The sequence below is a fragment of the Amphibalanus amphitrite genome, unplaced genomic scaffold, assembly GCF_019059575.1.
Source record: "Amphibalanus amphitrite isolate SeventyFive unplaced genomic scaffold, NRLGWU_Aamphi_draft 000071F_arrow, whole genome shotgun sequence".
NCBI classification, from domain to species: domain Eukaryota; kingdom Metazoa; phylum Arthropoda; class Thecostraca; order Balanomorpha; family Balanidae; genus Amphibalanus; species Amphibalanus amphitrite.
Genome location: NW_024881567.1, coordinates 382,086 through 405,354, shown reverse-complemented (window position 1 = coordinate 405,354; position 23,269 = coordinate 382,086). Strand labels below are relative to the sequence as shown.

At 45.6% G+C, this 23,269-nt stretch overlaps 1 protein-coding gene across 2 annotated transcripts in view; it reads left to right on the top strand.

Annotated features, from left to right (window-relative positions):
• LOC122379089 overlaps positions 1–23,269 on the top strand; it is a 178,139-nt gene that overhangs the window by 98,317 nt on the left and 56,553 nt on the right. For both annotated transcript variants that reach the window (XM_043361019.1, XM_043361020.1), the window contains exon 5: positions 17,289–17,437. In XM_043361019.1, coding sequence (XP_043216954.1) covers positions 17,289–17,437 — 149 coding nt within the window. The remainder of the gene's footprint in view (positions 1–17,288; positions 17,438–23,269) is intronic.

Below are 23,269 nucleotides of genomic sequence, written 5' to 3'. Positions count from 1 at the left end.
CTCTAGAAGACTCACTATGCATTTAAGAGATGGAGCACCAAAAGAACACATGCATGAGAAACACGGCTCAACACTTACAAGACAACACCTGACAGAGAACACCACCATCATCACATCATGTCACGATAAGCGAAAATTAGCAGTGTTAGAAGCACTACACATACATGAAAAGCGACCAACGCTTAACAAACAGGTCCAACAGTATTCCAATCTTTTACTCTGGGGAAGTGTAGCAGCATGAGAACATGGGTTAGAGCAGACAACTTACTGTGCTGCAGCGGTGCGATTTATGTGATTGTCGTCCATTGAATGTTTGTATGATGTAAGATATTTAGGAAATTAGGCTCGCGCAAACTTGCATTTTATTATTGTCATTTATGTATTGCAAACCGAAGCTTGCAAACGTAGCATCGAGCGAACCATGTTATCTTGAAAATGGATAGCGGTGTCTATTTGAAACGTCGAATTATGCATATAAATGTCACTTGGTAATCTTATCTTTGATCTGACGTCTGAGCAAAAAAACACTCATAAGAACGATAGAAAAGCTTCAAAAGAAACGTGAAAAGGCAAAAAACGCGGTCATTTTTAATAAAACTTGTATTCAAGAAGATATCCTGCCGAAATATACAAATATATATATATATATATATATATATATATATATATATATATATATATATATATATATATATATATATATATATATATATGCATTGTTATATATGCATATATATATATATATATATATATATATATATATATATATATATATATATATATGCATATATATATATGCATTGTTCATTGAACTTGACAGCAGATTCTGCTTTAATAAGCTTCTTGTTCAAGTGTTCGATAGATCGAATGGTTTTCTTGACTTGACACGATACTTGTCGTGTCAAGTATCGTGTCACGTCAACATCGAAGTCGCGAACGGCAGGTGTGTAACATCGGTCTATAGGAAGGCAACTGACGAAGGCAGCTGTCTCAATGCTAGAAGCGAGTGCCCAGAACGGTACAAGGCTAGCGTGATTCGCCCCTTTGTCAGAAGAGCGATCACACACTGTTCCTCTTGGGAAACAATGCACAGCGAGCTGATCCGAACACAGCAAGTGCTGGTCAACAACGGGTACAGCAACCAACAAGTCAGCTCAGAAATTAGGTCGCATCTCAACAAACTTCATGAAAACCACCAATTTACATCAGACAAGAAAGGCAACATCAATCTGTTCTACCGAAGCCAGATGAACTCTGACTACAAGCTTGAAGAGCGTATCGTGAAAAACATCATCACATCAAACGTCACAAGCACAGATGCCAACAAACGTATTAATGTCGTCATATACTACAACACAGCCAAAACATCAAGTCTTGTGCTGAAAAACAACATGCAAAAAACAAAAGCCAGAACGAAGAAAAACAACCATCTACAGAAAACCAATGTGATTTATCAGGATAGTTGCCCTGAAGGAGGTTGCAGACTCCTCAACCGCGATAAATACGTTGGCGCTACGACGACCAGCCTCTCTCGACGGCTAACAATGCACCTCAGGGAAGGTGCCATCAAGAAGCACGCAAAAGAGGAGCACGGACAAGACATCACACGCAAAACGCTCACCGAAAACACGGATGTCATCCATTCGTGTAATGACCATAGAAGAATATGGATTACAGAGGCCCTGTACATCCGAGAGTACAGCCCTCATCTAAACAAACAGTGCCAGTCTACAACAACACTGTCTCTCTGGAACTAGGTTTAGATGGAAACTGTCCTCAACATTGACGCTGTGGATGTGCACAGTGCACTGTGTAGATGTTAATGAATGACCCATATCTGTAGGTTACACTGTACCCATTTTCCTCACTGCCAAGAAATTGCTTCAACGGAGATGGCTACTCACCATGGCACGATTTTCTTTTACTTAGAATTTTAACTTACAATGTACTCTGCATCTCATTGTTGATAAAAACAAAAACCCTGAAACCTTGTGATCATGAAATTGTGATAATTTCGAAAGCTTAAGTCTTGAATAAACTCAATATATGACAACTTTTAATGAGATCGTTAAACAAGTATCGTGTCAAGTCAAGAAAACCATTCGATCTATCGAACACTTGAACAAGAAGCTTATTAAAGCAGAATCTGCTGTCAAGTTCAATGAACAATGCATACTGGAAAATACGCTGTCAATATATACTAATATATATTTGTAAACTTCGGCAATAAATCTTCTTTTAGACAAAGACCATTAAACGTAATAGCACTTTCACATTTCGAAAGCTTTGTTTGTGTTTTTATGATCTTATTGACTATTTTCTTGCTGTTTTCGTCAATACGATGTATCAGATCGGCAAAGTTCATGTAAAAATATTCGTTAAAGTTCGACGCGTTTCGAATGTATTATACATTCATTTTCAAGTACACTGTGAGACACTCGTTCAAATAATGCGTACATGGACACGATTGAAAAACAATATACAGGTCACGAGTAAAATCATAAATAACACTTTCAGTTTCAGCGCGCTACTACAACAGTAACTATGATCACGTCACACATAGCGCTAGTCGGGTTGGGTTGCTTGTGTTGGTGTTGTTCTGCGTGTTTGTGGGTGTGATGTGTGCTGCATTGTACCCCAGAGAGCCAGTTTTTCTAGGCGTGCGTTTTTCTGTTCATTGATGCTTGGTGTGTGGTCTCTGATGTGTATGGCCTCTGTGATCTCTACGCGTCTGGGGTCACGGTTGGAGTGGATGATCGACGTGTTTTCTACCAGGTGTTCTCTTGTCAGTCTAATGTTGTGTTTCTCCAGCATGTGTGTCTTGATTGCTCCCTCCTGTTTGTGCATGGTCAGACGACGAGACAAAGTGGTGCATGTGTATCCAACGTAGCTGATGTTCTGAAGCCTGCAATCTTCAGAGGGACAGTCAAATTGGTACACTACGTTGGTACGCATGAGCCGCTTAGTCTCAATCGGGTTGTTTTTCATGACCAGATGTTTCGTCTTTGTGCTCTGATAGTAAATGTGAAGCATGAGTTTGTCAGACTTGTCCTTGCATTCTACGTTTTTCGTAATGATATGTTTGAGTATCCGCTCGTCTTTCTCATATTCTGTGTTCATGAAGTTGCGGTAATATAGGTGGTGTGATGTGCCCTGCAACTCCTGCATGTTTGTGTCGTTATATTTTGTGTCAAGTTGTCGTTGGATTTCTGAGTCTATGTCTCCATTGCTGTAACCATTGTTAACTAGGAGCTGTTTGAGGCGCATAAACTCTTCGTGCATGCTCTTGTTGGTGGAGCAAGTACGGATTGCCCTTTTGACAAATGCTCGGATCACACTGGTCTTGTATCTACTCGGGCATTCGCTGTTAGCGTTAAGTGTTTGGCCTGTGTTGGTGGGTTTGCGGTACACACTTGTGTGATACTGGTTTGCACCTCTTTCTACGAGCACGTCAAGGAAGGGCAAAACATCGTCGCGACTTAATTCGTAAGTGACTATCAGATTTACTATTTACTATCAGAGCACAAAGACGAAACATCTGGTCATGAAAAACAACCCGATTGAGACTAAGCGGCTCATGCGTACCAACGTAGTGTACCAATTTGACTGTCCCTCTGAAGATTGCAGGCTTCAGAACATCAGCTACGTTGGATACACATGCACCACTTTGTCTCGTCGTCTGACCATGCACAAACAGGAGGGAGCAATCAAGACACACATGCTGGAGAAACACAACATTAGACTGACAAGAGAACACCTGGTAGAAAACACGTCGATCATCCACTCCAACCGTGACCCCAGACGCGTAGAGATCACAGAGGCCATACACATCAGAGACCACACACCAAGCATCAATGAACAGAAAAACGCACGCCTAGAAAAACTGGCTCTCTGGGGTACAATGCAGCACACATCACACCCACAAACACGCAGAACAACACCAACACAAGCAACCCAACCCGACTAGCGCTATGTGTGACGTGATCATAGTTACTGTTGTAGTAGCGCACTGAAACTGAAAGTGTTATTTATGATTTTACTCGTGACCTGTATATTGTTGTTCAATCGTGTCCATGTACGCATTATTTGAACGAGTGTCTCACAGTGTACTTGAAAATGAATGTATAATACATTCGAAACGCGTCGAACTTTAACGAATATTTTTACATGAACTTTGCCGATCTGATACATCGTATTGACGAAAACAGCAAGAAAATAGTCAATAAGATCATAAAAACACAAACAAAGCTTTCGAAATGTGAAAGTGCTATTACGTTTAATGACTAATATATATATATATATATATATATATATATATCAAGCATCATATCATATATATATATATATATATATATATATATATATATATATATATATATATATATATATATATATATATATATATGTTACAGGCAAAGTGAAAACTCGGGCATTTTGCAAAATGCCTAGGCAATTTGCAAAATGCCTGACCCGCCAGGCATTTTGCAAAATGCCCAGGCAGTTTGCAAACTGCCTGACCCACCAGGCATTTTGCAAACTGCCTAGGCATTTTACAAAATGCCTGACCCGCCAGGCATTTTGCAAAATGCCTGGGTTTCCATATATTCCACCGTTTTTGTTGACTACAGGCGTTGTTCATAAACGTTCCACTGTGACTGACCCCACAACACATTTCGCATGTGTTGTGGGCACATGTGACACATTCCACGGTCACGAATACAGGGTGTCACGAAATTGTTGCGGGATGTTGTACTTGTGTCCCGAAATGTATTGCATCGTAGTTGCGTCAGTGTTCTCAAGCACCTCGCTGACAAGTTATCAGCGGCCACATGGTCTGTCCCGGCGGCACCTGGTGAAGCTCAAATAGGTCTAGAGACCTATTTGAGCTTCACCTAGCCCATCATGCCCCAAACGAGAATCCCCAGTGCCCAGTGGGTGCTTCACCGTCTCGACGGTGCAGCGCCTCTGAGCTGCTGTTGGCCCAGAACTGCTTGTCGGGACGGTTAGTGACTAAGAATAGCTCTAATAGCTGTTTTCACGACGGGCTATCCGGTGAGTGCACCTAATTTGACCAAATCTGCACCTAATCTCTTTTTCAGCAAATATCTTTATTTTATGAATTTATTTCAGTGTTTTAACCGATGATGCTCTCTGATAATATGACAAAGGAGGCATATAAGCAATTAGTACAACCCTAGCTGATACTACTAAGAGACACACTGAACCTAATTTGACCAAAATGCACCTAATCTGCACCAAATGTGAACCAAATGTGTACCAGATGGCCGTCGTTAAAACAGCTAATATCGCCTCACGGCCTCATCATTGGAAAGTCTGAATCTCCAGTTCTGAATGGTCCAGATTTGGTGGGTTTTGTCGAAATCCAGCTGCACCACTTATGGATGACGGTAAATCAGGGTTGCAGCCTGAGGTTGAGCGGCTTCAGCTTCAGGGTAAAATCTTCAGATACCGGGGGATGGACGATTTAGACGCCGAGTGCCCTGGTCCAAATGCCCTGGTGCTGGACCCGTTCAAATTACATCCCGGCACCAAAACCCACCAAATCTGGACCATTCAGGACTAGAGATTCAGACTTTTCAATGATGAGGCCGTGAGGCGATATTAACTGTTTTCACGACGGCCATCTGGTACACACTTGGTTCACATCTAGTGCAGATTAGGCGCAGATTTGGTCAAATTAGGTTCAGTGTGTCTCTTAGTAGCTATCAGCTAGGGTTGTACTAATTGCTTATATGCCTCCTTAGTCCTTTGTCATATTATCAGAGAGCATCATCGGTTAAAACACTGAAATAAATTCATAAAATAAAGATATTTGCTGAAAAAGAGATTAGGTGCAGATTTGGTCAAATTAGGTGCACTCGCCGGATAGCCCGTCGTGAAAACGGCTATTAGAGCTCTTCTTAGTCACTAACCGTCCCGACAAGCAGTTCTGGGCCAACAGCAGCTCAGAGGCGCTGCACTGTCGAGACGGTGAAGCACCCACTGGGCACTGGGGACTCTCGTTTGGGGCATGCTGGGCTACAGAGGTCTATTTGAGCTTCACCAGGTGCCGCGGGGACAGACCATGTGGCCGCTGATTACTTGTCAGCGAGGTGCTGGAGAACACTGACGGAACTACGATGCAATACATTTCGGGACACAAGTACAACATCCCGCAACAATTTCGTGACACCCTGTATTCGTGACCGTGGAATGTGTCACATGTGCCCACAACATATGTGAAATGTGCTGTGGGGTCAGTCACAGTGGAACGTTTATGATCAACGCCTGTACTGTAGTCAACAAAAGGGTGGAATATATGGAAACCCAGGCATTTTGCAAAATGCCTGGCGGGTCAGGCATTTTGTAAAATGCCTAGGCAGTTTGCAAAATGCCTGGTGGGTCAGGCAGTTTGCAAACTGCCCGGGCATTTTGCAAAATGCCTGGCCGGTCAGGCATTTTGCAAAATGCCCGAGTTTTCACTTTGCCTGTAACATATATATATATATATATATATATATATATATATATATATATATATATATAATCAAACCAGATCATCGCTTTGTCACTTGTATATATATATATATATATATATATATATATATATATATATATATATATATATATATATATATATATATAATCAAACCAGATCATCGCTTTGTCACAACTGAACTCGTCAAATTAAGATGATAATTATAGACACTTTGTATTCATGTATGGAAACGTATTCAGCGTGACCAGGAACAAGCTTCGACCGTGAATTCGGCGGTAGGGTAAAAGACCAGACGGATATAAAGGACAGCCCAGCTAAAACAGCGAGTCACGAAACACAGACATAAACACATTAAATCCGGCGACATAGAACACACAGACTCACTGGTCCAAAGTAAGCGGATTGACCACCAATGACTAACTGCCCGACGGAAAAAAAAAACAGCGGCCAACTGATCAAACACACAACAAATCGACCAACCAGCCGACTACCAAACCAGGCAGAACAACAAAGCGATCGGAACAAGATCACTCAGTCTGGTCGTCGTCGTCGTCGTCGTCGTCGCTGTCCTCGCTGTCGCTGCCGATGTTCACGACTACTGGGTCCAGGTCGTCTAGAAGGCCGTCTTTCCTCCAGTAGTCGTTCTCCAGGTCAGTGACGTGCCGACAGCAACTCTCCCACAGTTGTGGCGTGATGTCTTCGGTGCACTGGACCAGCAATTTTTCCAGCGCCTCCAGCCTTCCTCCCTGGTTCCTCTGACGCATCAATCCCTTCAGCTGAGACCAGATGAGCTCGATGGGATTGAGGTCGCAGTGATAAGGAGGGAGGCGAAGAATCTGGTGTCCCTTCTCCGCGGCCAGCTCGTCGATCACATTCTTTGGGAGGTGCAGGCTCTTCACCAGCTGCACGAGCTCCGGCTTGCGCAGGTCGTCGTCGCACTGCAAGCCTCGCTCATCCAGCCAGTCCTGGATGTCCTTTTTTCGCCAGGTGGTTGTGGGGGCTCTGGAAGAACACAATCGGAAAATAAATGAACAAAAAATGTTAAGTCTTAAGAACAGAACGATTGCGGGATCATGAACACGACTGACTGTTACGAGACAGTTCGCCGCTTAAACCATAGTCTTTTGTCATGCTAGAAATGAAATAACTATAAACCACGGACTAATACTGAATATAGCATTAATATGTAGATCAAATATGTCGTATATCACGTTAATTGTTTTGTTTTTCCTCCAGCCTTGCACGGAATCTCAGCCGTGAAAACTGCGAAAATGTGGTTAGGCTGCTTACCTTTCTTTTTGTCTTGAGTGGTAGGACGCGTTGTCCATGACGATGACACTTCCCGGTTCAATGTTGGGTAGAAGCTGTTCAGAAAACCACTTCTCGAATTTGTCTGCCGACATGTTGGAGTGGTAGTCTGCTGCTTGTCCGTCATTTCGTGTGCTGAAGAGCGCTCCGCTAACAAATTCGCGGCTGGATCCCGCGTGCAGAATTACTAGTCTTCGTCCCTTGCCGATTGATGTTTTACGGCCGGTTATCTCAGCTGTGTCCAGCCAACCTCGCTCTTGGACGTCGTTTTAGCTGAACCAGGTCTCGTCAAGGAATACAAAGCGACTGTCAGGTACAGACTGGCGCAAGCGTCTGATAGACCGGAGGTAGGAAGCCCTGGCGGCAACAATCTCTCGCCTTTCTGATAAAGAGGCGGCGCTTATCAACTTTACGAAAACGGAAACCGTTTTGCAGCAGCACCTTGCGTAAACAAGAACGACTCGTGTCGATATCCAGATGTTGCATCTCAGCGTTGATGGTTACCCGCTCTGTACCCTGTGGGAAGAGATAAAGAGGGCTAAGCCACGCCACGAAGGAGGCTTTTTGTCAAAACGCATCAAAGGATGTATAATTTGACCTCGAAAGGTCATTTTGAAATTTGACCGCAGGTCAAGGCCACGACCTGCCCGCAACAGGTCATATTGCATAGCATTCGATTTGTCTCGACGAGACAAACATATTGAACTTGTTTTGGAGCCTGCATCTTGTCTCAATCAAAAGTTATTGATGCATTGCATTTTTACTGTTTGGGATGGTGTTCACGCGAAATAGAATGAACTGAGATTCTCTCCCCCACCCCCATTGACTTATAATGGGAGAGGTCACATTATTGACCTGACTTTAGGTCACCGGTATCCAAATTCCGTGATAAACATTTTGTACATCCTGTCGCCCTTATCAATCACTGAATGTCTAGAAGTTATAGGACAGTCGGTGCAGCTAGAACAAGTGTTTTATTTTTTAGGTGAGGCCACACAGGTCAAAGGTCATTTGGGTCAGAGTCATGACATTTTCAGGGTAGGTGTAAAATTGATTAACGCGAGGGTACTCAAAGTTTCGTCGCGATCGGCCGCTTTTTACGCGAGTTATTCGTGAAAAACCGAGGGAGGTCCGTTCGATCCCTCCCCCCCCCCCCTATACGGGCGAGGGTTAACATCGCGAAATGAAAAGTAAACATTGAATACGATACGTACATACAACTTTGTGACAAGAACAAGCAGCTAATTATTATCAGCCTATCTGTGCACATGCAGCGACAAACAATTAATCAGCTATTACAAGATCAAACACAGAAGTAGGCAAACAAGCAGCATTTACCTGAAGGTACATGTGGTGAATTATCCTTCGGAGGGCACCAGCCTGCAGAGAATCCAGGGTCTTCCGCTCCGCCCTGTTCCGTGGCACCGTTTCTGGTGCCTTAACCCTCGCCCTGGCAGGGGGGTCGATGCGACCCCCCCCCTCTCCTAAGGTTTTTCGAAGGTAGCGTAAAAACGGCGGCGCGCAGCGCCGCCAAATTTGGCACAGCCTATGGGGCAACCTTTTTACATATGACCTGAAAATTTCAGGTCCGGGTGACCTTGGGTCAGGTCACCAGGTAAAAAAAAACGGTACAAGGTCATGGTCAAATTTCAATTTTCTTTTTGCACCTGTCCAGCTCACAGTTTTGGACTGATTTCCTTCAAACTTTCAGGATGTGCTAAGTTCACCGAGTTGTATAACATATAGTTCGTTTTTATTTTAGGTCAGTGACCTGAGGTCAGTTAGAGGCCATTACGTCGTAAATACTAAATTCGGAAAATACTGGAGATATCCGCTTCGTTCTATCACTTTTGTGCTTTGAAACCACAGTACTTAACAGAAGGTCACTTGGTGCTTCTTTGTTTGGTGTACATACTTATCCATGGGTCAGGTCAGATGAGGTCAACTGAGGTCAAATGACGTTTTTGCCAATAACTTGGCACATAATGACGCTAGAGCTTAAAAATGGTATCATTGTGTTCCTGGTGATCAGCCAAATCGAATGATATGCGATATGATGCAATTTGGTTAACTTGAAATTAATTAATTAATTAATTAAAGTTTACTTAAAAATTAAGAAAAACTTAAAGTACACTTAACCCGCGCCCTGGTGGGGTCTGTTTATAACGCGACCTGGTGGGGGGGGGGGCTATTTTTTGCCCCCCCCTCGTATCTCCGAAACTACTGGACGGATCCGCAAAATTCAAACGGCGTTCGAAAGGCCTGTCAAATTTGTCGAAGGAAACCAAATTTCATTGACCTCTGGGTCACCGATGACGTCACAGGTCAGGTCAAAGATGAAATGTTTCACCGTTCACGGGTCATCTAGGGAATGCGCTATAACACCGAAGAAAACGCATTTTGTCGAGAATCAGCGATAGGGCGTCAGTTGCCTAGTACATATATTGCTATAAGAGGTCACTGACATTACCAGGTCACAGGTCAGGTCACCAAGGGTCACAGGTCAGGTCACATGAACCTAACTTTAGGTACTAAGGTTGTGCGATGCATGTTTTATGGCCAATTTTTCATTTCCAACTCAATGGTGTTGGTTATAAGACTATCAGGTACGGCTTAGGCCACTTTCTGGTGGAGGTCAGGTCAAGGTCAGGTCAAAAAAGGTCAAATTTCAAAGTTGATATTTTTGCATAAAATGGGTATTGATTCGATGCAGCTCGTCACGGGGAGTCTAATGGTGGTCTTTGTTTTGCGCTACGAGGTCTAGAATTGCAAAAAATTGAGTTTGAAAATTTGACGTCATCAATTTTGAACAGTTTTTTCGCTGTAACTTGGCCAAAAAAAGAGGTATCGATCTCAAATTTGGTATGTAGATAGAAGGCGGTAAGGACTATCACATATATTCCGGTTTTTTCGAAATTCAAAAAACTTTTTGGATTTTTCGGCTATTATAATCAAAAAATCTTTTTTTATTTTTGGGGGTCAAAATCCAAAAATTTCAAAAATCCGAGATAGCAGTTTTGTAGCCCTGTCGATTCTACAGCTTTTATGTCTTTATCGTTTTTCTGTATTTGCAAAGCTATAGGCCTGACAGCTCTTCCCGCGAAACCCTTTTTTGGGTCGAAAACGGCAGAACATGACGTCACTCTGACGTCATTTCCGGCCAACCTATCATAGCCTTTGGATAAATTTTTGGTCACAATGTGTAAAATTGATGTCCGGGAGGGTACTGAAAGTTTGGTGACGATCGGCGCAGCGGTTCTGGAGATATATCGAAAAGTCTGGAGGGGGGGCAAAAAATAGCCCCCCCCCCACCAGGGCGCGGGTTAAGGAAGCTTAAAAAGTATATCATTGGAAGCGCCTTGACGTGCTGAGTTCACTGGTGCTTTTCTGTTTGCTCTATCTTAATTAGATCAAAAGTTATAAGCGAAAAAACTTTTGACCTGTTTTTTAGCGAAATTTTTACATTTATACCCCCCCCCCCAAAAAAAACCCTAAATATTGACCTAGATTTACCAAATTTGCACAGGAGCGAGAACTCCAGGGAGCCCACCTACCTACCAAATTTGGTGTTTCTAGGTGCCATAGGAGTTAATCGCGGGGGGGTGGGTCAAATCGACCCCCCCCCACCCACCCTGCCAGGCCGTGTTATGAAAAATGCCCTTCCAGGGCGAGGGTTAACCTGGCCGTTTTGATATTCCCTTCGAATATTTTTGACAGTGCCCTCTGACACACCAGTTGCATCGCATGTCTTTTTTTTTAAAACATTGACTGTTCTTACATCACCCCGTCGGTCAGCATCGTCCCTCTCTCGACAGAAAAATGCGGGAACATTCCAGGGCCTCGGCTAACATGTTAACTGGTGGGCCAAATGGCCCACCAGTGACCCGAAATGGCCCACCGGCCTCAAAGATTTGGCCCACCAGTAATTTTCTGAAAAATCGAAGTTTTCACATTTTACATCACGACATAGGTAACATTGTGATACAGACAGAGACAGAGGCCCTACTACATTGTTGCATTTATTAAAAGTAAGAACTTGATCGTCGCTGCCCGCCTAATGCCATCACAATTCCCGGTTTCTTGAGACAGCCGTAGGTTAAGCCCCGGTCACACTTCACCGGATTGGACCAAAGGACGAGAAACGGACGGCGTCCGTTGATGTCCGTTGGACGTCCGTTTCTCATCCGTTAATATCTGTTCCATGTCCGGTGGTGTCCGGTGTGCTCAACCGGACACCACCGGACATGGAACGGATATTAAAGGATGACAACCGGACGTCCAACGGAAACAAACGGAAATCACCGGACGCTGACAGTTCTCGTCCGTTTCTCGTCCGTTGGTCCAATCCGTTTAAGTGTAACCGAGGCTTTAAATTTCATGCAATAATCGTGAAAGACGTTTGCCTCTGTCAATTACAGATAGTGTCGGCAACTTCCAGCCGATTGAAGTCTGCAAGCGATATTATGCGTCTTCACGAACGGTATGATGCTTGCAGTCGCACATCTGACCAGTTGGACGAATTTCGAACCGTTCACAGTCAGCGTTCCAGAAATTTCTCATTGGAGCTGAAGATGACACTCAAGAAAAAGAATGGATAATTTTCCACTTTCACATTTTGGGTGGCTAGAATTTTCCACTCAGACACCCAAGAGAAATCTGAAGTTTGGGACATTGTTCACCAGAAGTGTACATAACTTAGTTTTTTTTAAAAGAAAATATTAGGGTTGCGCAGTGCGCTTTTGAGTGAATTCTTTTCCATGCGACACCAATAGGCTTAATGATCATTTTCAGAGATGTTGGGGCTGCTGCTACAATTCCCCTTTTGGGGTTCCTGCTACAACCCTTTTTTGGGGGTTCCTGCTACAACCCACTTTATATATAAAGCTGCACTTGTGCTGTTCACAATTCCTCCCGATCCACCCGACAACGCCCGATCCCGTCCGACCGCTTCCGAATCTCCGACTAACTAGTCGGCGAGTGATCCATTCAGGGCTCGCTGATTTTTAACATCCGACCGGCCGTAAGTTATCGTCCAATGTTTTATAATCTGCGTCAATATTTTGTGCTTACTTGTGCAATTTTATGTGCACCGCCGGAGTATCACCACTGAGAGGGTTGAGGGTCCCTACTCTCTCTTCTCTCTCTGAAGAGTCGGGGGGGGGGACGAGCCCCGTTTTTTTACATTTTTTAATGCCATCCGTTTTTTGCAGAATAAAGTGGCCGAAATCTGGGGAGAAATCGAAAATGGGGGGGGGGGGGGGCTATGGCTACGAAGGTCAGTCCATGTCGCTGCCCAAGTGGCCCACCAGTCAAAATTCCTTAGCCGAGGCCCTGAAACATTCAATATAATCAGTCGGGCCTGGGCTACAAGCCCTCTACCCCTTTTAAAATCTATCGTTATCCCCGACACAAGTGCACACAAATCCCTCTTGGTATCCAAGCTAATATTTCTTTATCAAGCCAAGCCTTGTCCCGTAGTGCGTTTTTACGGAACTATAAACCGTTTAGAGAAAATCATGGCCTAATCACGTGCTATGTTCAAAAAGGCCTTTACAGTCGAGGGCAAACTTAAAAAAAAACGAACCATAATAATGTAATTCCATTGGCTTCGTTGATCAGCATTTTCTGTTAGCGTTCACTCACACAACAATTAGAAAATAAAAGCGCCAATTTTGTATTAATAAAATGGACTTGCCGAAAATCTCCAGAAATACATCCAATCTTACTTCATTTAGATAATATTTTATGAAGCCCTACCTGCCATTTCTCTTTTGAATTATCTGACAGAACTACTGAAAGCCTGTCTTTACTTAATAGCTTAAGGTGCTCTCCTAATGACCAGATAAGATTGATTTGAAAGGGAGATTTGATAAGATTGATTTGATTTGATAAGATTGATTTGAAAGCTTACAGATCCACGTCCCATTGCTCCTCTGCTGCTTTTATCGGCTGCCGAGAGCTGGATCATGGTATCTCTACCCTTTTTAGTATACAATATCACAATTTAAAACTTTTCTTACAAACATGGAAACAGGAGGACGGGAAGCGTATCGGGAACACTCACAAGATGGTGAATACCTTTTACCAGAACGAGCTTCTTCTGCTGGGGCACTTTCGCCACGAATCAACACACCTGCACACTGTGCATGTGCCACGCACTTCCCGTGCTTGTGTCGTTCCTCTAATGCAGTGGTCGGCAGGTCCTCCGGGGTCGTGCCCCCTTTTTTGGCGCCAGGCAGCGCCATTACCCCCACTTGCCAGACCCCATTGGTGATATAACCAAGGTTACTAAACTTCCATACTTTTCCGCGACTCTTTGGGTACCATATCTGCGAGAAACCACAGGCTACCCCCCCCCCCCCCTGCGGTTTCTCGCAAATATCTAAAAAAAGTTGAGCGCCACCATTTTGTCACATTTTGTCATGCATTTTGTCTGCACATGTTGTGAAAATTTCAGACCAAAGTCGCTCAAAGTCAGGTCACCAGATCACGTCAAGTGACCTCATCTCAGTAAAGACTGTAACGCCTGTTGTAGCTACACAGAGTAACAGATCTCTTTCAAACTTTCAGGAATTGACAAAGTCACAAAGGCAACAAAACATGTACAAAATTTGTATCTCGGATATTTGATGTAGGTGACCAAAGGTCAGCTCACTTTCACGCCCTCTCTCGTTATCAATGGGAGAGTCGCAAAGTCAATGGTAGAAATTGAAAGACGCCTCTTTTGGATGAGTGTCATTCCTAGCACTGTGAAGCACTGAATCACAAGTAAACATGACCACTGAGCCGGAAAACTGCACCCGTAACCCCGCTGTATGTCCCTGAGGTCATTTCAGGTCGTGAACGGTATCTAATAGTTTTTCGCTAATAACTTTTGATAAAGGCATGCCAGAGCGATGAAAATACCTTGGATGTGTTTAGCTCGACGACACGGATCACCTGATGTGCAACAAGACCTTCGATGCTTCTCGACGGGGGGAGCACGATGCTGATAAAAGTGAGCTTTTGCAAGTTCTGAGTGAAACGCTACTGAAGAAAAACTCAGCAAACAACATACATTTTATCAGCAAACAACGTACATTTTAGCCATTTTTGTCTCCGCAGGCTAAATTGTTATTCTTAGGTTAAATCTTAGGGCATCATCAGAAAAAAAAACGTTAAGAGAGCTATCGAATGCGTTTTTCCGCAGCTCTGTAGCTCTATCCTTTCCTGAGCTATAGGCCAGTTTGTCGAAAATTGTCAAAGGTTGACCTGGAAATTGGCGAAATTTTACGTTAGATGACCTCTGGTGAGCTGACCTTTGACTTGACCTAAAAAGTGGCCATAGTTTTCCTTCATCATGTCTTACTCTCTTTCGAACGCCGACTACGGCGTTTCGCTAGTGACCCAGGAGACAAGTTAGAAGGGGGGAGGGGGTTCAACTTCCACCTCCAGCAGGGCGTGGATACCCAGGAGCCCCATCAGGGCGCGGGTTAACCCCCATACGAATAGGGGTAGCGTGTATTTTTCGGGAATAGATCACGTTAAAAGGGTCGGGTCATAAAAACTGTACCCTCGAGCCGATCATTTTTATCTGTCCTGAAAATGGCATGACCTTAAAGGGACCCTCCCACCTTCAAAAAAGTTAATGAATTGGCATGAAAGTGATGTCGCTAGGTTCAGAAAGAGCGGAAACGAATGTCTACCAAATTTTATCGAAAAATATTCACCGGTTTTCAAGATATTAGACTTTTACTTTTGTTTACTTTTTGGGATATCCGCTGTTCCTAGCGACTTTATTTGAAAGTGCGGCATTTGTTGCGCGCAAAGCAGCCCATACCACCGCGTGCTACCAAACGTGTTAGTAAAATATTTTAAAAATCGTTAGATATCTGCGCTGACGTCACACATTCAGAGGGGTATTCAAAAGCATTAGCCCCTCTGAATCAAAACGCTGCAATTTTGAAATTCAATATTTCCGATTTAAGGTATTTCTCGATGTTGTGACTTGTGAGTGCCGAAACCGGTAATTGTGAGCCAGGGACCCCATTTTGGCTATCTCAACTCAAATCTAATGTTAAGGTGGGAGGGTCCCTTTAACCCGAATAACCGTTGATTTGTGAGATCTTTCTTGAGATCATGGCAGTCCACAAAATCTCACTTCAAGAAGTTACAGCAAGAGCCGATTTACTCGGGACTTGTCATTGACCTCTGGAAGGTCACCAAATGACCAAGGACCTTTAAATTGGGTAGCAGCGGCTGCCTATCTTCACGGGCAGCACGCTCAATTTTTCTGCAAAGCTCCAGCTCAGAGGCCGAGATGCTCGGGTCTGGGTGCAATGGACAACTCCTCTCCCTTGCGTTAGTGACTGTGAAAACGCCAACAGGCGAGCGCCGGCTAATACATGACAGCTACTTTTGCGCGATTGTACGGAGTGGTGAGCAGCTATGTACATGAAAATTGGCATGCGCCAGCTGATCAGTTCATGCTTTGTGCGTTTGCCCTCGACTAATTTTTGAATCCTGGGGCACAACAGTTGCGATGTCTGTCCCATCAAGGGAGCCATTAATTCTAAAAAAAAGATGAGGCTTTCTCAGAGGCCCTCATTACCCCCCGCCGAAGGGCGCCGTTACCCCCAAAGGGGGCATGCCCCACCATTTGCCGACCCCTGCTCTAATGGCACAAGCTTTCTTTCTACCAATACCTAGAAAGCGCCAGTGGGAAGACAAGTTGTTTCTCTGCAATTTTTGTTATTTTTGTGAAAATTCCGCCACTCTTTTCCGCGTTCATGACTTTGTTGTAAGCTCCTGTCTGTATGAAAAAATAGTCGGTTTGGTCTAAATTTTGGCATACTTATTCCCAAATGAATGATTATTCACTATACGAAAGTTTGTATTGATAGCTTTAATAGTTTTAAAGATACGGATAATCAATCTTTTTCAAGAAACCAAGTGCGCACCCGTTATACGCAAGTCAGAATGTCGCTGTGCTCGTCGCAGGCATCCGAAACTCCCTCATACCACTTGTGTGCACCACACACTACAGTACTGAGCAAAACACGAAAAGAACCAATTAAAGGTGTTCAACACAGGTAAAGCGTAAAAAACACTGGTAAATATTGTGTTGTAGTGAGTGTGTGTTTAGAGTGCGTATAGGTAGTTGTATTTGTAACTGTGCATGTGTGCGTGCGACGTGGAAGTGTGGGAGTGTTTTTGTCTTTTTGCAACACGCAACCTGCACACCTATGGTCTCAATCGTGAGACTATTTTGCTCAGTGTTTTCCGTTTCTTTTGGAATACGATCTACTCTTATTTGATGTTATCATACTATACACCATGCGCAATGTGCGAGTAACATCTTATTTTATGTTACTCGCGCATTGCGCATGGTGTATGATGATATGTAGATATCTGTCCAATCCGCGCATCCTATCCGCTTGCGCGAACTGGACTGTCCGACTCTGGTGGAGACGCTAACGTTTGGAGCGGTTGTGGCCGATAGGCGTGGCTCCGGACGAGCAGCCGGTCGTCTCGCCCGTGTGCGTGGTGTCCGGATCAGAGGTGATGACCAGGGCAGGCTGGAGCGCCATCAACTCCACCTTCGAGCCGCCGTTCCGTCTGCGGCGTGACCAGCAAAAGACCTTTCTTCAGGTGAGCCAGAGGCGACAACAGGTGCCACCCGACGCAGGACGGTAGTTGTCTTCAGATGCTAGTTGTCGGAATAGGTCGAGGACCTAAAACGACAGGCTGGACGAAGTTTTGTTCCAAAAAAGCACTAAACGTTTTGTGATTCTTAGAATTACATCGTTTCTTTTTTACATATACCAATAATGCAAACAAGCCTTTTTTGTGATGATTTCAATACGAATTCCTTTGACCCTCGCCAGACCTTGATCTTTTTCAAAACACGGACGACTGGGGGGATGCGATCCCCCTTGTGATCGGCTCCTGTGGCACATAGAAACACCAAATCTACAGGGAAGTTCGACCCATAGGAAATTTCGCCCCTGTGCAAATTTGGTGACCAAGTCAATGTTTAGGTGTTTTTGGGGCATAAACGTAAAACTTTTCCTAAACACGTCGAACGTTTTTCACTTATAACTTTTGATGTATAGTAAAGATAGAAAAAACAATAGCATCAGTGAACCTCGCACAGCTGTGCGCATCGATGAATATACAGGGTGTTCCAAAAAAGTGAGCCCCCAAACTTATATTGCTTTTATCTCCGAAACCGTATGTCCTACGATAATGAAAGACTCCTTGTTGGAAAGAACGGTCAATTTCGGTTCTAGTAGGCTACCTAGTGTGGCTCTGAATGATTACGTATTACACCGAGAACGACCAGAACAAAATGTGTTGCGAGATCGGGTGAAACACGGCGACGGCGGTAAACGTGTATTGCTGACGGCAACGCACGACCGATATTGGAGTGGTCAAAATACTGGTTGAACTAGGTCATCCATTCAGTCTTCATTTTTTTATGATAAAAGTTCACGCGCGAAGAATGAATAAAAGCACGTGAACTGAAATATGCAGTCAGATGTGAATAAATTTTAACCATATCCGTTACCCCTAAATATTTCACTAAGAATTTGGTATTGAATTGTGCTTTTCACAATGCTGGTCGTGTTGTGCAAGCTATGTAACAGAATTACGACCTATCTGGATGGAATTCGATTGCTCTTTCTAATGAGCGGCTTTCCAAAGCTGTAGGATACACGGTTGCGGAGATACAGTCGATCTTAGTTAGGGGGCTCACTTTTTTTGGAACACCCTGTACATTTTACAAGTTTAAGTGAAATTTAAAGTGCACTTAACCCTATTCCTGGCGGGCTCCGCCGGGACAAGAAACTGGCGGGGGGAGGGCCGATTCGGCCCCCCCCCCCTGAGATCTCGAGAACGAAGCAAGATAGCGACAAACGGTAAACGGCATCGGATACGCACGGTCAAGATCTACAATTTTTACTAAGGTCATTTTCAGGTCAGGTCAAAGATGACGTCACAGGGGTCGAAAAAGTCAAAATGGCGGCGCTAGATATGGAGAGAGTTTTTCTCGAATAACTTTCGAATTAGTCAAGATAGGAACAAACTAAGGGCATCATCGTGATCCTCTCGTCATTCCGCATCGAATGATATATATGTTGACCTCGCAAGGTCAAGGTCAAAGGTTGACCTCAGGTCACGTGACCTCGAGGTCATCATGTATATCATTCGATGCGTCTTGACGAGCTGAACACAATGAGACCATCCACGCGTCTGTATCTTGTTCCTGTACGGAGTTATTGGCCAAAAACCTTTGGTGACCTTTGATGACGTCACATGACCTCACAGTTGCCCAACAGCAAAACAGACCTCAAGGTAGTGAAGGTTGATCGTATATGAAGTCATGTATGGTATATGGGGCCATTCCGACCCATTTTAGTGGTAAAAACAGGGAGTTGATTTTTCCCCCATTGACTTATAATGGGGAGGTCGCGAAACTGACCTGACCTTAGGTCACCGATATCAAAATTCCGAGATATACAAATTGCACATACTGGTACCCTAACTAAAGCCTGAAGAGAAGAAATTGATCGGTCAAAAACTCTAGCTCTGGCGTGATTGCAAACTTTTCTGAGGTAGGGTCACCAAACCGCCTCTGGTGACCTGACCTGAGGTCAGATCAACTCAAAATTTTCAGACATGTTGCGTAGAAGCCTTTTAGGAAAAGTCAGAAAATTTGAGCTTCCTAGCTCAACGCGTTTGGGAGAAATAATCAAAAAACCTCAGGGGGGGCTCCTGAGGCCCCCCCCCGCCAGGAATAGGGTTAAGTTTGGTGAAATTTAATGAGGTTCAAAAAGTTCATCAAAATACATATTGTTGCATTTAATTCGACTCAGCTGATCACAAAGAACACAATTACACGATTTGTAAGCTGCAACTTCGTTAGGTGCCAAGTTCTTAGCAAAACATAGTTTGACCCCATTTGAGTGTTCAGTTGACGCGACCCCAGTGTTCTTGCAGTATTCAAACAGGAACTTTGTCACGTATTGATAGAAATAGAGGCAGCACAATACTATAACGTTCCAGTTCCAGGACCTCCTCAATACACGTTCCGTGGACAATTATGTCATCAAAGTATGTCACACACGTGTGGGGATACATATCACCGAGGACAATGTTCAAGCGACGGGCACAGGTGAAAGGTGCTGATGAGAGACCGAAACACATCCGCTTATACTGCCAGTTTCCGAACGGAGTGGTAATCGTCGCTTTGACACGGTCAGCGGGCTCAATGGATATTTAGTGATATGTAGAATTCATGTCCAACACACAGAAGTAGGAAGAGCCAGCCAGGGCCTCTAGCGCATCATCTATCCTCGGAATGGGGTAGGCGGGCAGGTTGGTAATAGCATTTGCCCGCCGCCAGTCAACTGCCAAACGCCACTGAGCATTTTTATTTCTGGTCAGCATGATAGGAGACGACCAGCTCCCGTCAGCTGCCTCCAAAATTCCTTGTCGCACCAATTCGTCCAACTGAGCACGCACTTCATCACGCAAGTGGGGAGGAATGCGTCGCGGGCTCTGTCGGACTGGGGGGGGGGGGGTCGCCTGTGTCAATGCGGTGAGTTACCAAGTCGGTATGACCGATATGGCCGTCGAACATGGGACCGTATTTGCGCAGAACAGCAAGCAGTGCGTCACGCTGAGCGACGGTAAGGTCAGTGTCAGTCAAATCTATCATATCCTCAATGTTCATTTCACCGGCCGACTTATCAGACTTTCCGATCAGATCGGACGGCGGCGCCTCAATGAAGATGACCTCGAGGTCAGCCACGTCAGTGTGCTTGAGTAGGGTCACGTAGTCAGAGGTAACTTTGCGAATTACAACGGGGACGGCGGCATCAGACACCCTGACCAGACACCGCACTATCTCAATGCCTGGCATGTCCAATGTCAGCTCAACCAGCGCCGAGCCCCGGTAAGTGCAGGCATGAGCATAGCCAGGGACAATAACTTCAGCTCCCGGGGTCACCGAGAGGTCACGACCTAGCTTCACCTTGCCCACCGAGGTCACATCCACAGAGACGTTTCGCACAGAATCACGAGGGGTCAAACTCAGTCTCTTACGGGGCAAATCGATCACACAAGGCACAGCATGCAAAAAAAAAAAAAAACAACTCCAAGCCAAGTAGACACGGGACATCCACTGAGCCTGACACGTACAAAGAAATGACATGCTGCTGACCAGCCACGTCAAAAGGTAGGTACATTCACACGGCCCGAAATCGGTAGATCCTGCTGAGACACGGTTTTAGCTCGAGTTGAAGTAGACACATTTTAACTTGCGACAAAGTATCCAAAACGGATTTGTGAACAACGCTAATGCTACTGCCAGTATCCAGGAGGCACGTGCACTGAATTCCAAGAATTCGTGCTGCAAAACGAATAAAACGGTATCAGTCAATGAAACCGAATCTGTCACCTCTGGGTCACGCACTGGGTCTACACTCTGTCGCTGGGGCCCATTGGGGTCACGTGCGGGGTCTGCACCTTGGCGCTGGGGCCCCGAGCCCCCGGCGCGAGGCCCCCTTGGTCGTTTCCCGCACCTGGTACGGCCCTCGGACACCGAGCCAGCAAGTGGCCTGTCTCACCACAGCCGTAGCAGGGCGTAGCACGTGTGATTTCTGAAACAATTCCGTCTGAGGTGACCTGCTGACCCGCACGCAAAACAATCACGGGAAGCGGGAGCACCACCCGGTTCACCCTGTGCCCCGACCCCTGCACAGTGGCCCTTTTTCAGAATTAGCACGCATTAATTCCCACACTTCCTGAAAGTGGTGCAAGACATCACCACGTGATCAAGGACGTATTCCCTGTCAATGCAAAGAGAAGAAAAGAAACGAACTGTCCAAGGAGATTCGGCCCAACAGCGACAGGCCGCTCGGCACAAGATTTGGCGCACGTTCTCACGGCTCGCCCCCGAAAGCAAGTGTGGCGAGCCCGCCAGCCGACCGCGCTGCACTGACCGCCAGGGCGCCCCAGGGCGTCACGTGACCGCATCTACAGCTGTTGCCAGCCACCGTTAGTCGGCCCCGGCCGGGCAGCAACTAAGGTCAGCGCGGCGCGAACAATACAAAAACATAAGCGCTTTTGACGTTCGATCTTAGGCCGACCACGGGACTTGTGCGGCTTGGACATCAAACGCGGCAAGAAATCGGAGTTTTTTTTTTGGAGGGGGGGGGCATGACATTTGACACATACATGACATTTCAATTAGCACATCTTATGGCAAAAGTCAAGCCACATTTAGGCGCACACCAGTCACTAGGTGACACCAGCTTCGAGCCAGGTCAATGAGCTTAGTCGTATCGAACAGGAGCCACAGCCGCTCGCGGACTGAACTGGCTCACGTTATCCACCGTAGAAGCAAAATGGCGCGATGCCCTTTGATGGACATGGTCTGCGGGGTCGCCGGCCGGCCCCGTTCACCGCGCGCCTGTGGCGCAAGGTAAATTGGGACGCGGTGTGTCTGGACCTTCTGCGGGCGGACTGGAATGCTGTCTATGACTCAGTCTCGATTGACGACAAAGTGAGTGCTTTTCTGGCCATCTGGTGGAGCATACTTGACGTGCACTGTCCTGTGAAGCGTGTCACACCTCGCCGGCCCCACTGCCCGTGGCTGGAGGACTGCCCGGAGCTGCGGGAGTTAATGAGTAGGCGAGACGCAGCGTACCGCGTGTGGCGCCGCTCTCGGACGGACACGGACAGGGACGAGTATCGGAGACTGAGGAACTGTGTGAAAAGTAGACTGATCAAGTGCAAGCGCGACTTTTTAGCCAGTGACATGCTTTCCGATCGCCGAGCCTTTTGGCGCAACATCAGGGATTTCGCTTTCCGTCCTTCCCGTGGTGGAGCTGGTGCTGGCGAGGGGGTACCACCGGGTCAAGAGGACACTTTTAACGCCCATTTCGCAGCTGTTGGGCCTCGAATCGCTGCTGAGCTGTCCGCCAGTGACCCCTCCCCACTCCCGCCGCGGCCGCTGAGTCTGCTCAGCCGCGGCCGCTGAGTCTCCCGCCGCTCCCCACTCCCGCCGTGTTACGTCGGCGGGGCTGAGTCTGCAGCCTGCCACGCTGCCGGAGCTGTCGCTGGCTCTGAGCCGGTTGTCTTCGTCCCGCGCAGTCGGGCATGATGGTGTACCGCTGTAGGCTATAAGATCGTGTTTTACTGTCATAGGCTCTCATATTTTACACATTGTGAACGCGTCCATCATTTCTTGTACTTTTCCCGACACATGGAAGCTCGCTACAGTCGTGCCTTTGCACAAGTCCGGTGCCAAAGATCTACCAGGCAATTTTAGGCCAATCTCTATTTTACCTGTGTTATCAAAAGTGTGTGAAAAAATTGTTTGTACTCAGCTGTCATCTTATCTCGCTCGCTGTCACCTTTTAGCTCCGTCACAGTATGCTTACCGATCTAGACACTCAACGGAGGACGCGCTAA